Raw genomic sequence first — 23,258 nt, forward strand, 5'->3', positions numbered from 1 at the left:
CTTAGGAGTGTAGCCGCTGGAAGGAGCAACTGGGGACAGGGGTGGGGGGAGGTGGGCTTCTTCGGCTGGCCTCAGGCTACCGGACCTTATACCCTTCCCCCACAACCAGGGGTTACCATGGTGATGACCCCTTCTTCCCCACAGGCCCTGTGGTTTCCTCTAGAGCTTCTTTCACTTTCTTCTTCTGCTTTTCCTCAATCTTCTCTCTCCCCTACTCCCACATCCTCAACCCCTCTCTCCCACAAGCACAGGTCATTCTTGAAGGTGGCAAGGTACAAGGTAGGCAGGGTGCTGTCCCAGGGAAGAAGGTGGGCCCCAGGGTGGGGGGAGGGCAGCGTGGAGGGGGAGTCACAGAGGGAGGGGGGAGAGTCCAGGGGCACAGTGGGAAGGCCTGAGCGGACTGAGGATGGGAGCTATTGCAGAGGGGAGGCATGGAGGGGCAAGGATGTTAGTACAGAGGGTAACAGTGGGGTCATGGGGATGAGGTCACGGGGTGGGGTGGGGTCAGAAGGGGCAGCGGGAGTAATTTGTAAGGTGATAGTGGGGTCGTAGAGTCAGGGAGCTCATTAAGTAAAGGGAGGGGTGGTGTAAAACAGAAACACTGTAACTTAGATGCAGGCTGCAGTTCTTTTCTTCTGGGGCCAGAGACCCTCACGAGAACCAAGTGCAGCTTCCATGAACCCCTTCCCCAGAGATGGGCAGATATGCACATACACATAACTGGGGGTGGGGACAACTTAAAAGACCTCCGGGCCCATTCACACCTCCCCAGAGGCCCACCGCATCCAGTCTAAGAACACACACACCTGGTGGCTGCGGAAGGCCCAGACACCCGCCTCCTGGGGTAAGCTCCTGGGGGCTCCCTTTACCCCACTTTCCCACCACCGCCATCCAGGCACATTTCATCCAATTTCCTTGGTTTCCATAAGAAAGCTGCAAAATCCGGTAGATTGGGAGCTCACCTTCCTCACCCAGTCCCTCTCCAGGTCAGCTAGTCATGTCCCCTGCCACTTCCCAGAGGGAGCCACATGCCATGAGTTTCCATCACTTTATTTTGCAAAAATAGAAAACTCAGCAATATGCGATACAGCGGGGAAGGGGAGATGTAAACAGAGGGGAGGGAACAGCACCCTGACCCCCCAGAGAAAAAGGGGAGCCAGTGGGAATCTTATTTGGCAGCTAAATACAAACTGGGGATTGGAGGAAGAAGGGAGGGGTCACAGGGGCCCTGGGCTCCCCCTCCCAAGACCCCTGGAGGAAGGGGTCAAGTCCAGGGTGTAAACAAAAGCTAATAAATAAATAGAGGTTTCCTCTGGGTCAGGGAAGGACCAGCTAAGCAGCGCCCACCCCCCACTCCCTGGGCCAAGCTGCTCTGGAGATCAAGGGGGGTAAGGCACTAGGGGGAGAGGGATCCCCTGGCCCCTCTGTAGTGTAGGAGCGTCCCTGCCCCGGTGGCTGAGATGGGAGGCAGGGGAAGCCCAAGGCACATGACAGGGCTCGGGGAGGGGCTTATAACGGAGGGCATAAGGTCAACTCTGGGCCCAAGCAAAGAGGTGCCGAATGTACATGCATCTGTCCCTTTCACCCTCTGGCCCTCCACAGAAATGCAGGGCCCAGCCTGCCCCAACCTGACCTGGCACGAGGATGGGGCACAGAGGGCAGTGTGAGCCCGGCAGGTGCATTACGCAGCATGAGGCACCAAGGGCAGGGGCAAGAGGGTGGGCTCAGCCCTCCCCCTGCGCCCCTTTTTTGGTCTCTAGTGTTCCTGTTTGCTCCCAGAGGCCTAAGCACCTGGCAGAGAAAGGGGCTTTGGAACTGGCAGGGTCTTCCTCCTGCCCTGGGGAGCCTGGGACCCTGGTGTCTGAGGGGCAGCGCCGAGATTTTAGAGTCCAAACCCAGGCTCACCCCTCTGCCCTCTTTCCTGGTGGGAGAAGGGCAGGCCCCGAGACAGGAAAGGGAGCCAGTTAGAACAAGAAGGGGATGAACACAGAGGCACCCCTGGAAACTTTGGCAAAAACAAGGAGCTCACTGGAAGGGGTGGAGAGAGGGCAGAGCTCGTCCTCCCCCAGTCACTGGTGGTGTCTGGGAGATGGTCAGTCTGCTGCCTGGAGCCCCAACCCCCACGGCAGGGGAAGTCAGGGGCCCTGGTCAGGCTGGGGGCTGCAGGCCCCTTTGCCCTGACCCCGGGGAACCTCATCCTCGCTAGAGGCCTTGGGATGGGGACCAGGCTGCGAGGAGTCGTCCTCAAACATTTCAGGGTTCTCCAGCATTTCTCGGATTAGGGGAGGCATCGGGCCTGGAATCTCCATCTTCAGGGTAATGGCCCTTTCTGCTCCTGCAACAGAGGAACAAAGGTTCAGGGGGACAGAGGCCCATGCCCCTTGAGGCCAACTCGCTAACCTTTCTTGGCCTTCCAGGGGCTCCCAGCACAAGCCTGCCACTTGTCTGTCTCAGATTCACCCTCTCCCTTCTGCAGAGTTCCTGGGGGCCACTCCTCTGCCTGCAGCTTCTACCTGCCTTCTCTGCCAAGCCCGTTGCCATTCTTTCAAGCCATCCCATTTTTCAGACCATCTCCTCAAAGATCACACCGAGTCCAACTGTCACCTCCACTCCCCAGGCACTCCATCCTCCCATGTCCGCGACTCGCCAATTGTTGCTAGGCCTGTTCTTACTCACATTCATAACAATAGCTAGTATTTATTGAACACCTACTATCTGCCAGGCACCCTTCTGAACCATCAATGTCCAACAGAACTTTTCTGCGATGATGGCATTATCTGCTTCATCCAGTACAGTCATCACTAGCCACTGAGCACTTGAAATGCAGCTACCGCAACTGGGGAATGGCATCGTTAATTCAGGGCGGTTCTAAGCCCGTTGTGTTAACTCGTTTAGCCTTCTCGATAGCTTATGAGGTAGTTGTAAGTATAGCCCGGTTTACAAACATGAAAACAAGGTACCAAAAGTAAAGGAATTTGCCCAGAGTCTCCCCACGAGCCCGTGGCAGAGCTAGGATTCCAGAGCGTAGGCCGCCCGGTTCGCACCCACTCTGTTCTTGTCTCTGCTTGTCTGCCTGCCTGTGCTGGGAGACCAACAGCTCCAGGGAGAGAGAGGGGAGGTTCCCTCATGACTAACCCTTGGTGCTGATGCCCCGGAGGTCAGTGATCTTCATGAGCATCCTTGGGAACATGTAGGGCTGGCTGGGCCGCCGCCGGCGGGCATAGAGCCTCAGGGCTTCCAGCAGTGGCTCCTGCAGCTTGTCTACTTTTTCAGGTTCCTCCAGGTCCATGCGGTCTACAGGAACAAGCACAGTGCAGTGAAAGAGAAAGAAATGGGGGACACAGTGACAAGTGGCTGATCCCCAGCTGTCCCTGACCTATGGCACTCCAAGCCCCAAACTCTGTCCTATCAGCCCTTTGCCTTATTGTTCCTGGGCCTACCCAGGCCACTTCCCCTGCTCCACGCCCTGTACCTTCTCCCCTCTGGTAAATCACTCCTGCCCACACCCCTCTCTCAGCACCAGTATCTGGGACCTCCTCAGCTCTCTCTGGCTCCTCTCTCCTTTTTGTTCTATGCTCCAAGGTGCTAGAGGGCCTGTCCTGGGTCTGAGAAGTCTGTGGATGGGGCAGGTGCAACAATCCCAGGGAGAGGGACCAAGGTCTCCTGCCGGGTCAGAGATCAGGTGTGGGCTGTGGTGGGAAAGGAGTCTGAGCAAACGCCAGGGGGCGCCCCTGCACCTCCGCAGATGAGGCAGATGGCGCTGAGCAGTCCTGTCTCCGTGTCATCCATCTCCAGTGGCAGGAGCTGCCCAGCAAAGGCAAAGACGAGGTCTGTGAGGGGCCCAAAGCCGGCATTGTGCATCTGTGTCCGGTTCAGAGTCAGCCCATCAGAGAAGGTCATGGTGTCCTGCTCCGGGGTGTACCTTGTGCAGATCCGCAGCATCTGGAGGTGGGCAAGGGGGAGGGTTAGTGCTGTTTCTGGGGAGGACCACATGTCCGGTGGGGAGAAGAGGCAATGGGATGTACGTGGAAGGTGAGGAGGTTAAGTCCAGAAAGAGGGCAACCTGCAGCAGGCATGGGGAGGAAGGCAGAGGTGGAGAATCTGAAGTCTGGGGAGGGAAGGGGAGTCAGAAGGAGGCAGAGCATCCAGAAGCGTAGGATCAGGTCTTGGGGAGGGGAGTTAAGATGAAAAAAAAAAAAAGCTTGGGTTTAAAGGCGATCTGGGGAGTCCCAGAATGGAGGGGGAAGGAGAGATAATGAAATCTTTGTGGTAAACCAACTCCTTGGCTCACATGAGGGTCAGGCCTAGTGGGAGACATGCCACAGGGCTTAACTTACCAGGATGTCTAGGCAGGCAGCCTTGAGCAGAGTGATCTGGTCAGCAATGCTGAGCCCTGTAAAGCCAGGCAGCCGCTTGGCAAACTCCACGATCTTGATGATGCACTTGGTGGCCAGCTCACTGAACTTGTCCCACAGCCCCAGATCCAGCTGCACCCGGTGGTCTGCACTGGAGTTCTACAGGGAGGGCAGGTTGGAATGCAAGCTAAGCCCCGCCCTGGGGGCTATCTTCCTTCCACCCAAACCCCCAGCTCCCCCCTCTGCATTCTGTTGCCTTTCCTTGTCCCTCAGCACCAGACCATGGCCTCAATACAACCCGTATCTAGTCCCCAAAGCGAACAATCCCCTGACCTCACTGGACTCACCGTGGTATATTTGCCCAGCTGGCAGAGTGAGGGGAAGGTCTCCTGATGAGCTTTGCTGACCTTGGTGATGAGCTCTTCTAACTGAGGGCTCAGCTCATAGCTGTCAAGTGACCCTTCTTCCTTCACCTCTTTCTTCTTCTTATTCCGGTCATTCCGCACAGCTTGGGGGCAAAGGCATGGGAGGGTCGGGACCCTCAGAACCTCCCTCTGGGTATCCCCTCTCATCCTAATATCATGCGCTCAGTCCTTATCATGAACATCTATTCCCCAGGACCCTAACCACTGCCTCAGTTTCCCTAGCTCCTACATTAGCTCCCATTCCCAGGCTGGCTCTCTCCAGCCCCACCCAGGGCCTGCAGCCCCTGCTCCCTTCCAGAGCCATTCGGCTCCATCCTGCCCTTCCTGTCACCCCTCAGGAGCTAGGGAGGGGGGGCAGGATATGCGGGCGGCAGGATATCCACTTATAGCCTTGGCAGCACAATGGCGCAGGGGAGGGGACTGGCAAGGCCCCCCCCCCACAACCTCCCCATAAAACAGGGCAAAGTGAGCCGGTAGGTAACCCCCACTCACTCATTCAGAGAGAGGATTAAGCTCTGAGAGGGGAGAATGGCAAGGGGTGGGGCCTCCTAGGTGAATGGCACTAACCAAACAGGACTGGCCAGGGAGGAGGCAGCATCCCAGGGCAGGCCAGGTCTCAGAGGTCAGAGAAGTGGGGGTGGCCAGTGGGAAGAGGGCAGCAATGACAGGGGAGGGCGGGAGGGCTCCTGCTCAGGCCAGCGCTAGGGACCTACCTTCTTTGGACATGCCCACTTCGAAGCACTTCTGTAGCCGGCAGTACTGGCAGCGATTCCGCGTCACCTTGTTGATGATACAGTTTTTGTCGCGGTGACACGTGTACACCATGTTCTTCTGGATGCTGCGGCGGAAGAAGCCCTGGAGTTGGGGGTGGGGGGTGGGCAGTGAAGCAGGATGCTGGGAGTACCAGCCTCTCTCACAGGCCCTTTGGGTCGCCCCAGGCTGGACCCAGCCTGCGAGCCACGTGTGTGCAAAGCAGCTCCTCCCCACTCCGCGGGAATGGCCACCCACGCACAGTGTCCTGCCCCTCTGGTCTGGACCCGGAGGCCCAGCGCGCCCCACCCCCACTATGCACACACCTTGCAGCCTTCACAGGAGCTGACCCCATAGTGGTAGCCAGAGGACTTGTCATTGCACACGAAGCACGGCTTGTAGACCCGAGGAGGTGGAGGGGGCGAGGGCGAGCTGGGCACCATCTCCTCTGAGCTAGTACTCTGCGTCTCCACCGCTGAGGGGGAAAGCAATGACATGAGGGTCGGGGGAAAAGGACCCCTCAGATCTCCCCGGCATCCTCACTACACAGGCACACCCCATTCCCACTTGTCCCTCCAGCTCAGAGATGACAACACCATCATCACCACCACAGCGGCTTAAAGTCCCAACAACCACGCACGGCCCCATAGTAAACACTTCCAGAAAGCCCCGAACGACGGCTACCAGTGCACCTCCCACCGCAGTCTGGCCGTCTCCCTGCACAACAGTGCCAGCCCGAGCCCTCAGATACTGCCAGCCCTCATGACACTGCGAGGTTCCTCAAATTCCAGGCCAAGGCCATCTTGGAAGTTAACTTCTGGGCCTCAGTCTCCCCAGCTGTGAAGTGGGTAGGTGGAGGGATTATGGGCTGTGGCTCTGCACCCTTCAGTCACTCTCTGTCACATCGGTCCACCTTGCTGGGTTATCTACTTCCCATCATCCTCCTCTTCCTGAGGCAATAGATTTGGGGCTGGGTAGGCAAGCACCAGCCACCTGTAGCTCGCGCCTGGATAAATGACTCAGTACCCCAGGTACCCCGAGGTCAAAGAGGACCTTGTTCTCTCTCAAGTAGTACAGGGTAAATAATCCTCCAACTTCTCCCTCTCATTACGCACCCCCCCCCCCGCCCCAGATAACGGCCAATGTGCTTTTTCCCAGAAACCACTGAGGCAGTGGAGCAAAGGGGACACAGGTATCAAGAAAAGTAGGTTAGCAGATATGCAACAGCCCGATTTTACACCTGAAGGAACTGAGGCCAAGGGGGGGAAGTGACCAGCCCAGGGACACACTGCCAATTGATGGTGGAGCCCAGGCTCTCAGGTTCTCTGACTAGACCTAAGTGGCCAGGCAGGGAGTCTGAGAAGTCAAAAAGTCGGGGAAGGAGAGACTGAGGTATTTGCTCAGAGCCTCAGGTTGAGAAGCGGTTGGGGGTGTAGCAAAGCGGGAAAAGTCAGGTGACAGTGGGTAAACAGGGCTCCTGGGGGAGGGGGAGGGGAGCTATCTCTGGACCCTCTCTGAGCCTATGTCTTCACTCCTAAACTTTCCCCACAAATACCCAATCGCAGCTCAAACGGGGCCTCGGCCACGCCACACAGAAGGGGTGGGAGTGGGCACCCTCTGTTCAGGAGGCTGCTCAGTAAACCTTTTTCGGTGTTGGGGGGGGGGGGGGTTGGGGTCTGTGGTTCATCTTCAGAGGCAGAAAAACCTAGAAATTATTCAACCTGTAGGACCCGCTGCCCAAACCTAGAGGCCCAAGTTAACGCAAGAAAACGCTAAGACCCTCCCTAAGGAGAGTCCCACGCACCCACCTCAAGAGCACCTTCTTCCTTCTAACCCGCTGCAGCCCACCTGGTCAAAAGTCCGCCCCATACAGCCAGAAGGGCAGAAGGAATGCCCAGGATGCCGGGGTTCCGGGCTAGCTCCACCCACCCCACAGGAGGGAAGCCCTCCCCACCCCCCAACACACACCGACACGATTAGCATAAGAATCCTGCTGGAGTGAGATTCCCCAATGGAAAAGGGCAGAGAAGAGGGGAGGAAAGAAGGTGCCTCGAGTCTATTCAGGCCCCAGGGCGGGAGACTCCAGGAGGGGCACTGAGAGACGTGGGGCTGGCTGGAATGCCTTTCAGGACCCCTCCTGGAGTCCTAGGAGGGCACACGTGCTGCCCGCAGGCCAGTGCGTGGGGTGGTGCTCACTCAGGCGCTGACGCCCTCCCTGCCCGCAGAGCGCTGCCTCATTTCCTCTCTTGCGAAAGGGCCCTGGGTGCGGTCAGACTGGCATAGGGCAGTGCCAGGCAATTATAAAGACTGGGGGCCGCAAGGAGACAGGCCTGGGGACAGCTTTTCCTGTCTGAGTGGTACTGTCACCCCTTCTGGGCACCCTTCTGGCACAACTCGGCCCCCTGAACCCTCGAGTGCGCCCCAGTGGCTCTGGTCAATCTGAGGGTGAAGGGCACAAGAAGGCTAATTGGGTCAAGCCTGCTCAGATTCCCTTCTTCAGCCCTGGGCTGAGACCCCACTATTGGGATGCTGCTCCCAGGCTAGGCAGGGGCCCCTGCTGGGGAGGAGGGGGGTGGGCTCTGGGTTTTTCTCCTTTTAAAGCCCAAATTGCTGAAATTGAGGAAATTCCTGGCCAGGCTGAGCGGAGCTTCAAACAAACTCTTTATAACCGGCTGTAAACGCTCCCAGCTGCGAGGCGCAGGACTGAGAAGCCCAGACTCACAATCTGATACACACCTCCTTGGAGACACTCTCACACATCAACAACAGTCAGGGCACAAAAGTAGACATACTACCAATGGCTTCCTATATCCCAACAGGCCCCTGGCACCGAAGAGCACACAGGCGGGCGTAAAGGCACACTCACTCCAGCCACACTGTGGAAGTGAATGCACAAATCATAAAGCTGCCCCCCAACATCCAGCTTCCCATTTGCAAGACAGCAGCTCAGCTACCAGACAAACACCCGGGCCTGCCAGCACAGCACCAGGACACCGCCAAACACCCGCAAACACACCATGTGGCCCTCCCCTCAAGGGACCTCTTTCCTTCCCTGCTTTAGACACAGGTCTCAACTACTTTCTAAAAGTGTGTGGAGCAGGCCTGAAGCCCACAGAGACCCTAGAGGCCAAATTAATTGGTCCAAATTGAAATGCAAAACCATACTGCCAGCCAAGTGGGGGGGGGGGGGAGGGGCTGCCATGCTCCTGGAAAGGGCTGGATCCCTACCCAGCCCCCACAAAAAGCCCTCCTGGGAGTCTCTCCACCTCAGCACCCCTCCCAACATACCCCAATTCCCCTTTCTATTGGACAGTGAAAGGAAGGTTAAGAATTCACCAGGATTTGGTGCAAAGCAAGAACAGTTCCATGCTTTCTCCACCCTATAAATGCCACACTTTTACTTCTTGCCGCACCCCACCCCAAAGTACGTCTCCTGTTTGCCACCTCCCTCCTTCAGTCTCGGAGTTGTTAAATCTGAGCAGCTCTGCCCTGGAACCAAAAAAAAAGAAAAAGAAAAAGAAAAAGAAAAAGAAAAAAAAGAAAGATAGAAAGAAAAAGAAAAGAAGAAAAGAAAAAAAGAAAGAAGGAGAGAAAAAGAAAAAAAAAAAAAAAAAAAAAGCCGAACTCGTAAACAGCGCTGCCGAGTGCCAAGCAGCGAGGCGCGTTGGCGGGGGCTCGGTGACCCCGCGAGCGCACTCCCCCAGCGCCCGCCGCCCCGCCCGCCACCCGCCCCTTCCCAGCTGCCCCCAAGCCCCTCGCGCCGGCGTCCGCACCGGGCTACCAGCGCGGTCCCAGCCCGGGGTAAATTTGGGGGGTGTTCCAGGCTCCCCTCTCGGCTCCTCCCTACGCCCACCCCCGCCAGGCACTTCGGCCCAGGCTTCAAAGCCGCCTCTCATCTGGACTTCATTTTTACTGCCTCTCAGTCCCCAGCTTTTTATTACCGCTCTGGAAAGGGGTTCCAGGGCCCCAGGCCTGGCATCTCCCATTTCACAGAGAGGGGAAGATGGATATTTGGGGACCCAGTAGTCTTACTCTCCGTGCCGCTGCCTCCTCCAGGCCACCGCCCCCCACCATAAACAGGCTTTGCTTTAAACTTTACGCTTCCTACTGAAGTTGTGTGTGTTGGAGCCCTAGGAAAAAGTCATCTCTCTGCATACAATCCTATACACATTACCACACAGTGCTTTTTAAGATGGGGGAGGGGGCGCCAGAGCCGAGCCTTCTCCTGGTTGTGTGCACAACCCGGTGCACCCCGCACGAAGAACACACAGGATGAACTCTCGAACGCAGCACTTTCCAAAACCGCCCCCGCAGCCACGCAGGGGCACCCGCCTTCCCGGCCTCACGCCACAAACATCCCTACATAGGGCCGTGCGGAGGACCTGCCAACGCTGTCGGAGGGCGACACTGCGTGGAGAGACCCCCTACCCTCACACCCACACCGCCGACGCCAGGCGCCGCACACTCCAGGGATTCACACGCTCTGCAAATATTTTTTACGCTCTCAACTTCCCACATGGACCCTACTAATGCCACCCACGGCCCTGGGTGCTGTATCTCTCCGGGGCCACGGACCTGCGGGCACAAGCTACCAATAACACCTCGGTTTCTCCCTATCCCCAGGAATTCTGGAGTGGCATCAACCACAGCTCCTACCTAAACACCCACCATAAAAACCACACACACTCCAAACACTAATGCACACACCCAAAGGAGTCGCTGAAGTCCCACGTTTAAAGGGCCAGTACCTCTCTTTCGTACACACCCGCCCCTCACATAGAGAGGGTGAGAATCTCCGCTTGCACCCCAGTTCCACCTTCTACACACGGAAAGAGTGAGCCGCTGCTTCTCCTGCACCCCACCCCCCACCCCTGGGCTCTGGTACCTACATTGCAGGCTGGCGGGTTGCGGCCAGGCAAAAGACTCAAATCCGGCGAAACAGGAGCTGCCCGTGGCTCTGCGCAGCAAGCCGGCCCCGGGCCCCGACGCCCCGTACAGCCGTCGCGGACCCGGGGCAAATGTTTCCATGCAGTCGTACATCGCGACCCGGCTTGGAGGGAAGCTGGGTGCTAGGAACACCAAGGACCCGCAGCCGATTCCCCCTCCTCCCCCGGCGGCGCCCCGCTCCTGGAGGGGGGGAGGGGGAAGGCTAGCATAGGGCGCCAGGCTGCATGGGGGGTAAGGGGTGGGCGGGGAAGAGGGGGATCCCCAGCAGGGGAAAGGGACTGGGCGGGGCGCAAAGCCAGGGCCGCCGCTTCGGCCGCGGGCCGGCTCGCTCTGGGCGCCTCCGCGGCTAACACTGGGGAGACCTTTTGTAAAAGCGAAGCCCGGAGGGGTGGGGGGTGGGGCTTGGAGAGCGAAGGGGGCCGGGCACTAAGACGAGCTGAGCTGGGAGTGGAGCGCACACTTACACACACTCGCACCCGGCGCGCGCGCTTGCTTAGACACATACCCGTGCATGCATTTATCTAGGCAGGCGCCGCATATTTGCAAATATGCAATAGTGCGCATGCATTTTTTCTGCACGCACATAAAATCACAGAGGCACACAGACATTTATGCAAGCACATATTTGTGCAAGCACATCTGGCTCGGGAAAATGCTTGCAAGCATTCTCTCTCCACAGCCCCGAGGCTTTGCACGCATTTGCACTTCGGAGCGTGCCCTGGTCCGGGATGGGGGGAAGGAATAGAGGAACCAAGCACACGCATTTCCTTTTGAGGTTTCCCCCTATCCCTCCCAACACTCTTTGCACACCAGTCATTACAGGCTGGGGTGTCAGGGAAGACGGAGGAGAGGGGAACATGCAGGTTCCCAGCGCGGGGCAGTTCTCCCGGGCCCGGGGACCTGCACTACCTCCACCCCCTCATTCCCAGGCCTGGCTCCTCCCTCTCCCTCCGCGCGCGCGCTTCGAGGCCGAACCGTACATTCCTGCGGCTCGGCGCGCGCGGCCTCCTCCTTCCTTCCCGTTCTCCCCACCCCCGGTCGAAGGGCCGGAGCGCGCTCCCGCCGTGAACTCTCCGGGAACCCCCCTCGGGGCGGGTGGCCGGGCGCGCTCACCTCCTCCTGACCCGGCCCCGCCCCACCCCGCCCAGGCCGTCGCCAGCGCCGCCGCGGAGTCCCCCGCCCCCTCCTGAGCTGCCTGGAGTCTACTCCTCTTAGCCCGAGCTGTCCTCCCTCCGCCGCGGCCCGGGCTGCCTCCCTCCCCAGTCCCCGTAGCCCCGTCGCGCGACCGACGCTCCCCAGGCGCTCCACCGCGTCTCTCACTGCCCCTTTCTCGAACCTGACTTCACTTTCAGAGCACAAAACTCCCACCCCAAACTGCCCCTACGGTGCCAACCGCGCCTCCGACGAAGCTGCCCTGCTGAGTGCCAACTCCCCTCCCCCAGGCTTTCTACCGTGCCAGTTGCCCCAAACTGCCAAGGGCCCCTCTCGGCTGTAACTGCGGGTCCGGTCGTCAACTGTTCTCACAGCCATTACACATCCCCCCCTATTGGCAATAACAGCCCCTTCTCCCCTTCAGTGCCACACTGAGTGCCCTTCAGATCTCAGAGGGCCGCCTCGCTGTCCCCTCGGTAGCCCCTTCCGGGCACTGAGCGCCCTCGCCCGGCGGAGCAGGGGGTGAGGGGGGCGGGGGGTTGGCCACGTCAAGAGTTTGCCCTAGCCGCCCGGCCGAATCGGGGACCCTGGCCCCGGGACAGCTCCAGCGGCGGCGACTCCCGGAAACCGCCCCCTCCCCCGCGCCCCGCCCGCCCGGCCGCCCGGCCGCCCGGCGGGCCGGCCCAGCCGGCTCTGTCAGCGCGGCTCACACGGGGAGCGCCGGGGGAGCGGGAGAGGCGCCCGGCCGGCCCCTTCCCCCGCCTGGCGGCTGTGGCTGGGCCAGGGCGGGGCGCGCTTTTCTAAGAATCTGTTGTACCGGGTGGGGGGCGCACTGGGGGTGCTGCAGGAGTGGGGCGCCAGTTTGGAAGAATAAAAAGCAGGAAGGGGTGCCAGAGTAGGCAGGGAAGGGAAGGCGGGCGCGGAGGAGGGGCCGGGGTGGCGGCCGGGTACGGGGAGGGGGGGGGGGGCAGGGCTGGGAAGGAGGGCCAGGCTTGTGGATGCGGGGGGCGGCGCGGGGTGCCAGGCCTGATTGGGGGGCTCGAAGTAGGGATGAAGCGGGACTGCAGTGTTCTTTCCAACCCAGTGTGAGCTCCCTGCTGTTGCCCCCAACCTGAAATACCCCATTTCTGAAGCCAGTTCCCCCACCCCCAAAAAAGGGGGGGATGATAGATTTCTGAATCAGAATCTGGGCAGTGGTAAAAAAAAAAAAAAAAGTTAGGTACAAAATGGGAAATACCCCCCAACCAGGGGGAAAGAGCCCTGATTAGTCAACTCCAGGCTGTCAGTACCCCCCCTCTCCTCCCAAATCTGAAAGGTCCCAATTAAGTCAAGCCTGCCTGGTTGGTAATTAGAACCAGAAGTGGCCAGGCCACAGGGAGGGGGGTTGGGAGTGGGGCACAGGAGGGGGGTGGAGGGCTCCAGGAAGTCATGAGTCCTCAATAGCCCCCCCTTTCTCTTCACCAGATGCACCCCACTCCTCATCACCCCATCTGTGGTGCTTCCCAGGCATTGCAGGGAGAGGGGGCCTTTAAGGGACAAGGCATTAGAGTGCCAGGCCCACCCTTCCCGTCAACCCCAACCCCCCATTCTAGGCAGTCTTAGTACAGCCTTGAGGAGAAGGTAAGAGGATGGGGGGGATCTAGTGCCCCCTCTTATCCCCAAAGTCCCCCCAGCCCTTATTGCAGCAATTAGACCCATTAGCCTTCTAGCATTTCATGGGAACCAGATGTTCTCCACCAGCCTGGTGGGAGTATGAGGGGGGGTTGCTGCCTGACTCACCCCTGTCCCCATCTATGATCCCCACCATCACAGTGCACCCCTCCCCGCTAGAGCCCCACAAAGTCAAGACCCCGGAGGCAAAGAGAAGCATACCCCTCCCCCACTAACAAGGCCATTAGCACTGAGAGTCTTGTATGGTCACCCCTCAGAGCCTCTACAACCCTGGCAAGGATGAGTTTGGCCAACGAGGGACTGTGGAGGGAGGAACAGCTAACTCCTTATGCACCCCTCCTTTTCCCCCCCTCCTGCCACCTTCTGGATGGGGCTGGAGGATAACTGGCTCTGAATTCCTCCCACTAAATTCTCCTTTTCTTCCAAAACCTTCCCTCAAAAAGGTGAAGAGGGGGCATTTCAAAGCAAGAAGCCCCGCCCCAAGGGTAAGTCCTAACTTAGGAGTCCCACCTGAAGGGCGGTGGGGAGGGGTCTCTGGAGGAGGGGGCAGCAGAAGAGAGAAGGGAGGTGTGAATGGGGGACGGGGCCCAAAGCAGGGGTGTAAGGAGCGCTGGGCAGGATGGGGGCTGGGACTGGGTAGGGGGCCAGGAGAGGGGGTGCAGCCTGGGCCCCAGCGGCGGCGGCTTGCCCAGCTCCCCCCGCCAGAGAGGTTTCCTGTTGCAATCAAAGCCCCGTTTGTGTAGGCCTGGAGTTGGAGCCCGAGCCTGAGCGGTGGAGACCGGGGAGGGGAGGGGAAGGGAAGGAGGCAGTCGGCTGGGGTTTTTTCCTGGAGGAGGCCTCACTGCCGCCTGCTTGCCACCCTTACCCGCCTGCTTGTTCTGCTGGCCTCTCCCAGCGTCTGGGTTCTCTCTGTCTGTGCCTTTTGGCCTGTGTAGTGCTCTGTCACCTTGCTTAGGTCTCTGAGTCTCTCTTTTTCAGTTGCTTTTAAGTAGAACTCTTTTTCTTCCTGTGCCAGCCTGCCCTCAGTTTCTCCATGTGACTTAGTGTGGTGCCGCCTGGGCTCCTTGCCCCAGGGACACCGTCACCAAGTTCAGAGGATAAACAGGGCTAGGTCCTCACCACCACAGACATCTCCTTGAGAGGGGGAAGAGGGAAGTGGGTCCCTCCCGACCCACTCTGTTCCCTGTAGTCTTGTCAAAGCAAACAGAACACATCAGTGTTCATAAGCACGGAGATACAAAGAGACACGGACCCCAGGGTTTCATGCACACGTGTGAGCACACGCACGTGCACACACATACACACCTCTGCTCTCCCATGCACACAGGCCTGTGCTTGTCTCTGCAGCACATGCCCCCCCTCCTGCTGCCCCTCCTCTCCTCCACCACAGGGTTCTGAGATGCCTGCCTTACCCACTCAGGCCCCTGGAGAACCCCAAGGGGTGGGGCAAGATTTCCCTTCTCAACGTGGATGTCTCCAAGGTACTAGGGACCCAGCAGTAGGATCCTGGAGGCAGCCTCAGGGAGAAGTTGCAGGTTCCCTCATGGACCACCCTCCCTCCCATAGACTAAGAGAGAGACACAGACTCAAGGTGAGTGTGGCTTTGGCATCAGACTTAGGCCTCCAATCCCCCTCCATTGGGTGGCTCCAGGCAAAAAAGGGACAGCAGGTCAGAGAAATGAGAGACTAGACCTTTTCACCCCTCAGCTTCTCTCCCACTGTGGGAGGTCTCCCAGACTCCAGGATCCCTTCCTCTCCCCTCTGCCTCCTCATTTACCACTGGGTGCTGCATGCCCCACTCTCGTGCAGGCTGTCTGGACCCAAGCCTTCCCCTCCTCCCCACCCCACCAACATCTCTCTGCCCGGGCCTGTCTCCTGCTGCCAGCCGCACCCTCCCCAGCTACCTGCCTTGGTTCTGGCTCCTCCCTTGGATTTCTCCTTTTGGCCCCCACCCCCTCCTTCAGGGCAGCCTTGGGGGATAGAGCCCAGGGTGACCCCTTCCCCAGTCTTGACCTTACTTTGATCCCTGACCTTGATCTCCATGCGTCCAGGGCACAGGGGCCCAAGGAGAGCTTCCCTGGGGGCTTGGCCACTGGCTCTCAGCATTCCCCCACTACCATTCTTTTTCTCCTCTCCCACCTTCCTCCCTCTGCTTTAGTGGCTTCTCCCACAACCTGAGAAACTCAAGTCCCAAGGGACCGAGTCGTGTGGTTCTCTGCAAGAAGTGCATTCATGTGGGAGGATGGTTTCTTTCTACCTCCCCAGGCCCTGGGACAGATTCATGGGGTGTAAATGAGGTAGGGGAAGCCCAGCTGAGGTTTCCAAAAAGGGGGGCTTTGTGCTCTCCTGTTCACCTGCATGCCACCCAAATAATCCCTGTTGGGCTACAGACATGCCACTGGCAGGTCTCACCAAACACCAGACACACCGTCAGCAGCCCTATTAAATACCGCCTCACTCCTCACACTGACTCTTTGTTGTACACACTGGAATTTTGTATATGAGCAGAGTCTCGGGGACATGCTGTGCACACACAACTGCATGTGGTCTACACACACACACACACACACACACGCCTTCTCCAGATGAGCACAGTCTTTCCACTAAAGCTGCCAGCCCCATCTAGTCACCCCTTTCTTTGCACATACACACGACCCTCCAACTGCCCCTCCTGAAGGCAGGGCCCCTTTCTCCCACCTCCCTCTCCCTGAGCTTGCGGAACTTATAAAGGATGTCTTTATCTTTTTGTCTTTTTTTCTCCATCTCTGTTTCTGTGCCTCTGGAGCTGCCCTTCTCTGTGTCTCTCCTCCCATCACCTCTCTTTGTTTCCAGGTGAGGGCTTCTCACATGTTCACCCTTTACCCCACTGAACCCGGCGGTCCAGCCCTCCAGCTCATGGGCACCCACGCCTGTAATGGCTTGGTCAAGAAGACCAACTACCAAGTGGGAGGAAAGGAGATCCAGAGGGAAGAGGAGAGGCCTAAGGCTTGTCTGCTGTCAGCACTCAAAAGCTTAACCCAAAGAGGGCAGGCCTGAGGGACAAGTAGGGATCTGCAGCACGTGGGCACCATGCCAGACCTAGAGGGAGGGGAGGCATCCAGAACACACATGGCTGGAGGAGAGGATGCTTCTGGAAACACCCCCTCCACCTCCCTGGATTACTTATGGTGCAAGAGCCACCTTCTTTGCAACTGATTCCACCCTCCCTAGCACCAACAAGAGACTTTCCTGACCCCACACATCTTTGGGCACCTGGCTCCATTTCATTTCCTTTTTGTGCTGCCTGCCCCTAATTCAGAACAATATCACCTCTCTATCACAGTCAGCTGGTTGGCCTTCCAGACTCTGCTTCCTGGTACCCACCAATGCATGCAGGCAGAAGCCTCAGACTTCACCAGACCCAGCCTTGGCTGCCCATGCAAAGTGTTTCCCACTGCCGGTTGACTCAGGAGGCGATTGTAGACCCCAACATTCTAGACATCTTGGGCAAGAGAACTCTCATTTGCAAACAATGCCATTTGCTCCACATCCAAACCCCCTCCTGTCATGGCCACCCCTGTCATCTACTCCATTAGATCAAACCCCCATCCCTGCCAGTCTCGCTAACTAGGGTGCCAATTTTCTATAGCACCCACCCTCCAAACGTCTTCCTACTGCCACCTGCCCTCATCCCCCAAGGCCCCTGAGACTCACACAGAGAGGCCATCTCTTTGGGGAGGTCAGGCTGGCCCAGGCCCCGGAAGCTAGGACTCAGCATCTCGAAAGGTGGAGACCCCCTGAGAGCCCCTGGGAAGGCAAAGGGGAAGCCAGCCCCTGGGTAGCCAGATCCAGGCCCCAGGACACCAGCCGCTGTAAAGAGTCGTTCCTTATTGGTGGCCATGGCAGCTGCGCTGAGGGAGGCTGAATCCCCTGGGGTCTGCAGTGGGCGGGGGAGGTCTTCAGCCACAGCCCCCGCCCATGCCCACTGCCCCAGCCTGGGAGGCTCCGTGCCCGCCCTTCCTGGCCTGCCCACTGGGTCTCCAAGAGTCCTAGGGAGAAAGAGAGGAAAGGGAGGGATGAGAGAATGATCACCCTAAGGTTCCAAGCCCCATGGCCCTCTCTCACTTGGAGCCTTTTCCCAGTATGCTTCCAGGGTCTGTACTGCCCTGCCTCAGGGCCCTCTACCACATGGTAGAGGGCAGGGCAGGAGCTAATACAGGTTGAGAAAAACTCCCCAGGGAAAGGTAGACTGGTTTCCAAAGTGAATAATGGTCTTAGGACTCCTGGCAGAGAGGACTCCCAAGCTGAGAAGGGACCATTAAGCACCAGTGGGCTAGACACTTGATTCAACCTTCACATCAACCCTGTGAAGTAGGAATTATGATTCCCATTTCACAGAGGAGGAAACTGAAGTTAAGTGACTGGCTTAAGGTCCCATGGCTGTAAGTGGTGGAGCCAGGATCCAAACTCTCAGGGCGCGTGGCTGGCTTAGTGGTGGAACATGCAACTCTGGATCCTGGGGTCGTGAGTTCAAGCCCCATGTTGGGTGTAGACCTTACTTTATTTAAAAAAAAAAAAAAAAAAAAATATATATATATATATATATATATACACACACACACACACACACATACATGTGTGTCTATATACATATATATGTGTGTGTGTGTGTGTGTGTGTGTGTGTGTGTGTGTGTGTGTATATATATTCAAATTCTCTATTACCCCGGGAAAAGCAAACATCTCTGTTGTAAATTTGGGGCCCTACACCTCTCTGAAGAGGAGTTGCAGTCCGTTGAGTAGGAACACTGACTCTGGAGCCAGGTGCCCTGAGTTGGTCCCACCACTTGTTAGCCGGACCTTGGGCGTGTTACTTAATCTCTCTTTGCTGAATTTAGTTTCCTCATTTGTCAACAGGGAATAATAATAGGGCCCACTTCATAAGGCTGTTGCGAGGATTAAATGATTTAACATATGTAAAGTGTTTTGAATGATATAGGGCAAATATTACATGCTGTGTGTCTCATGTTATTTCTCTTTGTACCTTCTCTTCCTCAATACCTCTCTTGTAATTAGCATTTCCTTCTGTCTCTGTCTTCCTCAATACTCCTCTCCCAGTTTCCTCTCCCAGTTCTCTGTCTCCAGTTACCCCTCCCTCACTCCCTAACCGGTCTTGCATTATCTCCTTCAAATCCATAGATGCTGATGGCCACTGTGTGCCAGGTATGATGCCAGGGAGCTCCTCTCCTTGTCCTCTCCTTACTTTGCTTCTCCATCTCCTTTTCTCTGTCTTCTCTGAGCCCTCTGCTTCCAGGAAGACCTCCCTACATCCTATCCTCCCTCCAATGTAGCCTGCCCCTTGAGATTTTAAACCCAAGCTCAAGGGAGGGAGAAAGGAAGGAGGAAGAGAGGAAATGGGAATCCTAGTGCTAGGCAGGTGGTTTCTCTCCTGCTGTTCTGATAAGGGAAACGTTGGCTTTCTCAGGAGCCCCAGAACCACCCTCTAGGGGGTGAGGGGTTGGGGAAAGAAAGTCACCCCAGTCTCGGTAACTCCTCTATCAGCCAGAACCATAATGGATTGAGATGCAGGACAGAGAAGGACTAAGAATGAAACACAGAGACCATGGCATGGGCAGGCCCAGAGGTAGGTGATAAGCATTTCTGTATCTCCTTTTATTAGTCTTTGCTTCTAGAATCAATATATCTCAGTCTTCGTACCTCTGCTTTCCTTTCTCTCCCTTCCATCCTCTTTTCTTTTTTCTTTTCTTTTCTTTTCTTTCCTCCCTCCCTTCCTTCCTTCCTTCCTTTTCTTCCTTTTCTTCCTTTCCTTTCTTTTCTATCTCTCATCTACTTTGGCCTTCAAACTCCCGAGGGTAAACTATCAAGAAGGTTACAGGAACTCAGACTCCAATCCCACCACGCTTCACTCAGTCCCCATGTATGAAGCTACCCCTGTTCCTCACCGGGCATCACCCATATCCCCAGCACCCTCAGACTCCTTACCCCAGTCTCTCCCTAGGCCCTGAAAGTCTGAGCCCCAAGCCCCCAGGGTCCTTCTCCTTTTCCTTCCTCTATTCCCTCAAGTCCTCATCCCTGGTTAAGCCCAGGTGGAGCCAGGAGTCCGGGCCCCAGAGGCCCCTGGGCCATAGCTCAACAGGCTGGGCCACATTCCAGGTGGATTAACCCCTCCAATGCCAAGGGTGAGAAGCTACTAAAGTCCCCCCATCTTTTTCAGACTGCCTTAGACAGGACCTGGGATCTGTCTCCAGCACCCACTGTCTTTGCTTCTCACTTACGGGTGGGAAACAGAGACCTGAGGGTGGGGTGGGAGGACTTCGGGGTCCCAGAGAGGGATGCTCAGACTCCTGGTCCTTACCAGAGAATGAGGCTGTAATGAGTGAAGGGCAGCCCAGCTCTCCCCCAGACTTCCTCCTAATTTCCCTCAGAGAAGGGACTTGAGAGTAGAGTGGAGAGGGGAAGGAGACAGAGAGGCATCCCATTTCTGAGCCTTGCTTCCTATCTGCCCTGACTGGGAAGGGAAGGGGAGGGTCTTAAGTCCTGGGTGGAGGAAGGGACCAAGGGATTGAAGACAGTGGTACAGAGAGTAAAAGGCAACCCTACACTAGGGACCCAGATGCCTTGGTTCTTTGGGGAACCTGTGGAAGGAAGAGAATCCTTCTTTCCTCCCAAGATGCCACCTCAGATGGAGGTGGGGCTGACTAGGGGAAAGGGGCCCTTACAAAGCTGCTTCTCTTAGGGCTGAGGTGGAGTTGAGGGAGGGCATGGATGAAGGGGGCTGCCGGATGGGGGGGGGGGGGCGCGTCTCCCTGCTGCCCTGCCTGCTCTAGAGCCTGGAACAAAGCTGCTCTTGTCGGCTGCTCTCCACCCGCTGCCCCCCTCCCCTCTGTATAAACACGACCACCTTTTTCCATGACCCCATCTCCAGCCTGGGCGGAGAACCCAGGCATCCTCTGCTCTAGCCTGGGCCCCCAGCCTGCTCCCCAGGAGGCAGCGGTGGCCTGGGTTTCCCTGGCCTTGTGCCACCCTTGGGGGAGTCCAGACCCTTGAGCTCTCCACCTCTCATCCCCAGGTGCCCTCCCTCCACCCCACTGGCCCCAGGGAGGGGCAGTGCCCAGGAGGCAGGCAGGCAGGCAATGCCAGTGGAATGTGTGTGGGCAATGGAGGGCACGGGCAGGGTGGGGCAGAGGGGGGAACTGGAGGTGCCAGTTAGGTGGCTTTCTGAGCCAGGGGTGGGGGTGTGCCGGGGCGGGGGTGTGTGCCCTATGCTGCCTACCAGACTTTAAGCTACAGCGTGCATGTGTATGGGTGCGTGCACGCGTGGGCATGTACGTGTGCATGTGTATGTCCATTTGGGATACCCAAGCTCCAGGCGCCCTGCATACACTGCCCCCTGCCCCCTCTTCCTTCCTCTCTTTTCTTGCCTCAAGGGTATGGGACCCTGCCTATGGTCCTCAACCCCAACTCAGCATCTGAGGAGTAACAGTAAGGGCAGGAGTCTCAGACCTGATCTGGGATTGCAGCTGTCCTGGACATGCCCTGCCCCCTTCAGGGGGCACAGTCATCTCAGCTTCTTGCCTTACAGACACCTCCTCAGGCTCCCCTCCCCCCCCCCCCCCACACACACACCCATGCATACTCTTACCCTCTGGCCACCTGCAGAGATCCCCTCCTACATACTGGGTCAGGCTGAGGGGACTGGGCTGTAACTGCTGAAGACAGAGAGGCATGTCAATGGGGCTCCCAGACTACAACTCCTAGGTCTTCCTGCCCTTCCTTTGTTCCCTTTGGGCTCCCCTCCTGAATACTCCTGAGGAGCCCCCATCCTTGGCTGGAAGGAACCAAGACTCACCCCCTACCTGGGGACAAGTGAGAGGGAATACAGAATTGAAGGTTTAAGGGACCTTCACAGACCCCTACCCTATCCACTTGTCTCTGCAAATTTCTGGACCCAGAGGGCTAGGAGCGCTTGCCTCTGGATGCTTTCCTTGCTTTTCTGATGTCCAAACTGGGCCATTCCACTGGGGAAAGAGGAACTTGGACCAGTTTGGACCAGAAGGCCACCCCTCAGACTCCCCTGGGGAAGCCTGACCAAGGGCTGGCCAAGGTCTTTCCACACGGGAGGGAACCCTGGCTTCCCTCACACTCCAAAGCACAAAAGTAGGCTAGAACCCCTCTGGCTGAAGACTCGTCCCCAAGTGCTCTCCCCACTATTCACCGAAATGCAGCTTTGCTGAAGCCCAGCCCAGCCTCAGCCTGTCTAAATCTTCCCCAATCCCTCCGGCATCGGGGCTGACCCCCAAGTCGGGCAGGAAGCCCCTCCAGCCTTGTGGACCGCCCGAGCAGCCCCGGCAGGGACTGAGCGGCGTCGCTCCCCAGCGCCCCCGCCCCCAGCCCACCTCGGCGGGGACCCAGGCGTCCGCGGGCGGCGGCGAGCCTGCTTCCCCGCCTGACTCACCTGGAGGGGAGGGAGGGGGAAGGGAGGCCGCTGAGCCCCAGGTCCCGGCGTCGGGCGGTCGCGAGGATGCGGCGTCGCGGTGTCAGGGGCTCACGGCAATGGGGGGCTCTGGGCGGGGGGGGGGGCACGGGCTCTAGGCTGGGACTGTCCCGGGGCCTCTCGGAGCCCGCCCGCCCACGTGACCGCCCCAAAATATCCGACACATTTTCTCCCAAACCGCACACTGACTCTGCAGGCGGGGACACGGAAAATATTTTCTTTCTTTTTCTCCCTCCCCACCCCCCCCCCACCTCCCTCCCAGCCCGGCTCCCTCCTCCCCCTCCCGCCCTCGCTCCTCCCTCCCCTGCCGCCTGCCCCTGCCCGGCTCCCTCCTCGGTGCCCTGGGGCTGGGGGGCGGGGGTGGGTGGGAGGGGGACTGGGCGGGGCAGCCCAGGACGCCTGGGTCTCTGCCCCTCCCATTTGCTGGGCTTCCGTGGCTCCATCCCCAGGAGGCCGGGCAAGGCTGGCAGACGAGGTCAGTGTCCTGGGCCCATGATGCCACCCTTTCTCTCTGGCACTTTTCCTCTTCCTGCCATTTAGGGGGACTGGTTGAGTTCTCTGGCCAGGCTGTGTGGTTCAGTGTGGCCAGTGTCTGCTACCTCCCGAAGGGAGGCGATGGGAGCTGTAGTCTCACCATCCCCCGGGTGGAATGATGGGGCAGGGGTATGACAGAGCAAACGCCACAGTCTTTACCCTTTGCTTCGCCTCCACCTGCAGGTCAAAGTAGTCTCTACTTCCCCTGGCCTATCCCAGATGGTCCTTTGGTCCCAGGAACAAACTGGTTTAACTAGTGGGATTGGAGGGTGGCGGTGCTGAGGCCCCCCGCCTGGAAGACCTCGTCATCTCACCCTGCCTTGAGTAAGCTCAGGACTTAGGGTGCCTGGGTCCCTGGCTGCCAAAGTTGTCCCCACCTTTGGGCTTGGATCTGGAGAGGGAGAGACTGGCGAGCAGGGAAGGAGGAACCTTAGCTGGGAGTGGGAGGGGCCTCTGGCTGGGTGTGAGGGAGAAAGCCCAAGCAGAGGGTGTGTGTCTGCCTTAACCAGCGCCTGCTTGCCTGGTAGATGCGCCACGAATGTTGTTGACTCTGGGTGTGTGTGTGTGTGTGTGTGTGTGTGCACGCGCGCGCATGCCCAGAGTCAGTGTCAGTGTCTGATGGGGAACACTCTCTGACTTCAACATGACCACCAAAGACTGTTAGCCCTAGAGTGGGAACCCAGGGGTTTATTTCCATTCTACTGAAGACAGAAGGGAAACGGTAGCAGGACGGGGCTGGACGGGGCTGGAGAGATGCGCCCAAAGGACCTTCCCCCAGCAACAATCCCAGGGTGGCCAGCATTGGGGATGCGGACTCCGGATCACATCATCACATTTTCCATACAGAAATTACTCTGCTCTGTCCTCACTGCCACCCTGAGGCCCAGGTGTCCTCCCTCTTAGGAAAGGCCACTTTTGGTTAACCAGAGTC

At 58.0% G+C, this 23,258-nt stretch overlaps 1 protein-coding gene across 3 annotated transcripts; it reads right to left on the reverse strand.

Annotated features, from left to right (window-relative positions):
• Window positions 1–1,034: 1,034 nt before the first annotated feature.
• RARG (retinoic acid receptor gamma) lies at window positions 1,035–22,000 on the reverse strand. 3 transcript variants are annotated; one of them, XM_060657493.3, is made up of 10 exons: window positions 21,755–22,000; window positions 20,942–21,008; window positions 16,994–17,328; window positions 5,857–6,005; window positions 5,494–5,635; window positions 4,703–4,863; window positions 4,338–4,514; window positions 3,738–3,942; window positions 3,136–3,294; window positions 1,035–2,335 (listed from the first exon to the last, which is right to left on the reverse strand). In XM_060657493.3, exons 3-10 carry the CDS (start codon window positions 17,178–17,180, stop codon window positions 2,136–2,138), a joined length of 1,380 nt encoding a protein of 459 aa, XP_060513476.1. In that variant the 5' UTR covers window positions 17,181–17,328; window positions 20,942–21,008; window positions 21,755–22,000; the 3' UTR covers window positions 1,035–2,135. The 3 variants fall into 3 exon arrangements, with proteins under 3 accessions (XP_060513476.1, XP_060513477.1, XP_060513478.1); XM_060657494.3 differs by lacking the exon at window positions 20,942–21,008; XM_060657495.3 differs by lacking the exons at window positions 16,994–17,328; window positions 20,942–21,008; window positions 21,755–22,000 and adding an exon at window positions 10,420–11,509.
• Between the last annotated feature and the right edge of the window lie 1,258 nt (window positions 22,001–23,258).

Source organism: Panthera onca, chromosome B4, assembly GCF_046562875.1.
Source record: "Panthera onca isolate mPanOnc1 chromosome B4, mPanOnc1 haplotype 2, whole genome shotgun sequence".
Classification (NCBI taxonomy): Eukaryota; Metazoa; Chordata; class Mammalia; order Carnivora; family Felidae; genus Panthera; species Panthera onca.

Bases quoted from the DNA above. Each gene is read 5' to 3' on its own strand.
- RARG (XM_060657494.3), bottom strand. From the start codon at position 17,180: ATGGCCACCAATAAGGAACGACTCTTTACAGCGGCTGGTGTCCTGGGG. The intron at 4,864-5,493 runs GTAGGTCCCTAG...TTTGCCCCCAAG, and splicing joins AGTGGGCATGTCCAAAGAAG to CTGTGCGGAATGACCGGAAT. The intron at 3,943-4,337 runs GTAAGTTAAGCC...GCCCACCTCCAG, and splicing joins CTGCCTGCCTAGACATCCTG to ATGCTGCGGATCTGCACAAG.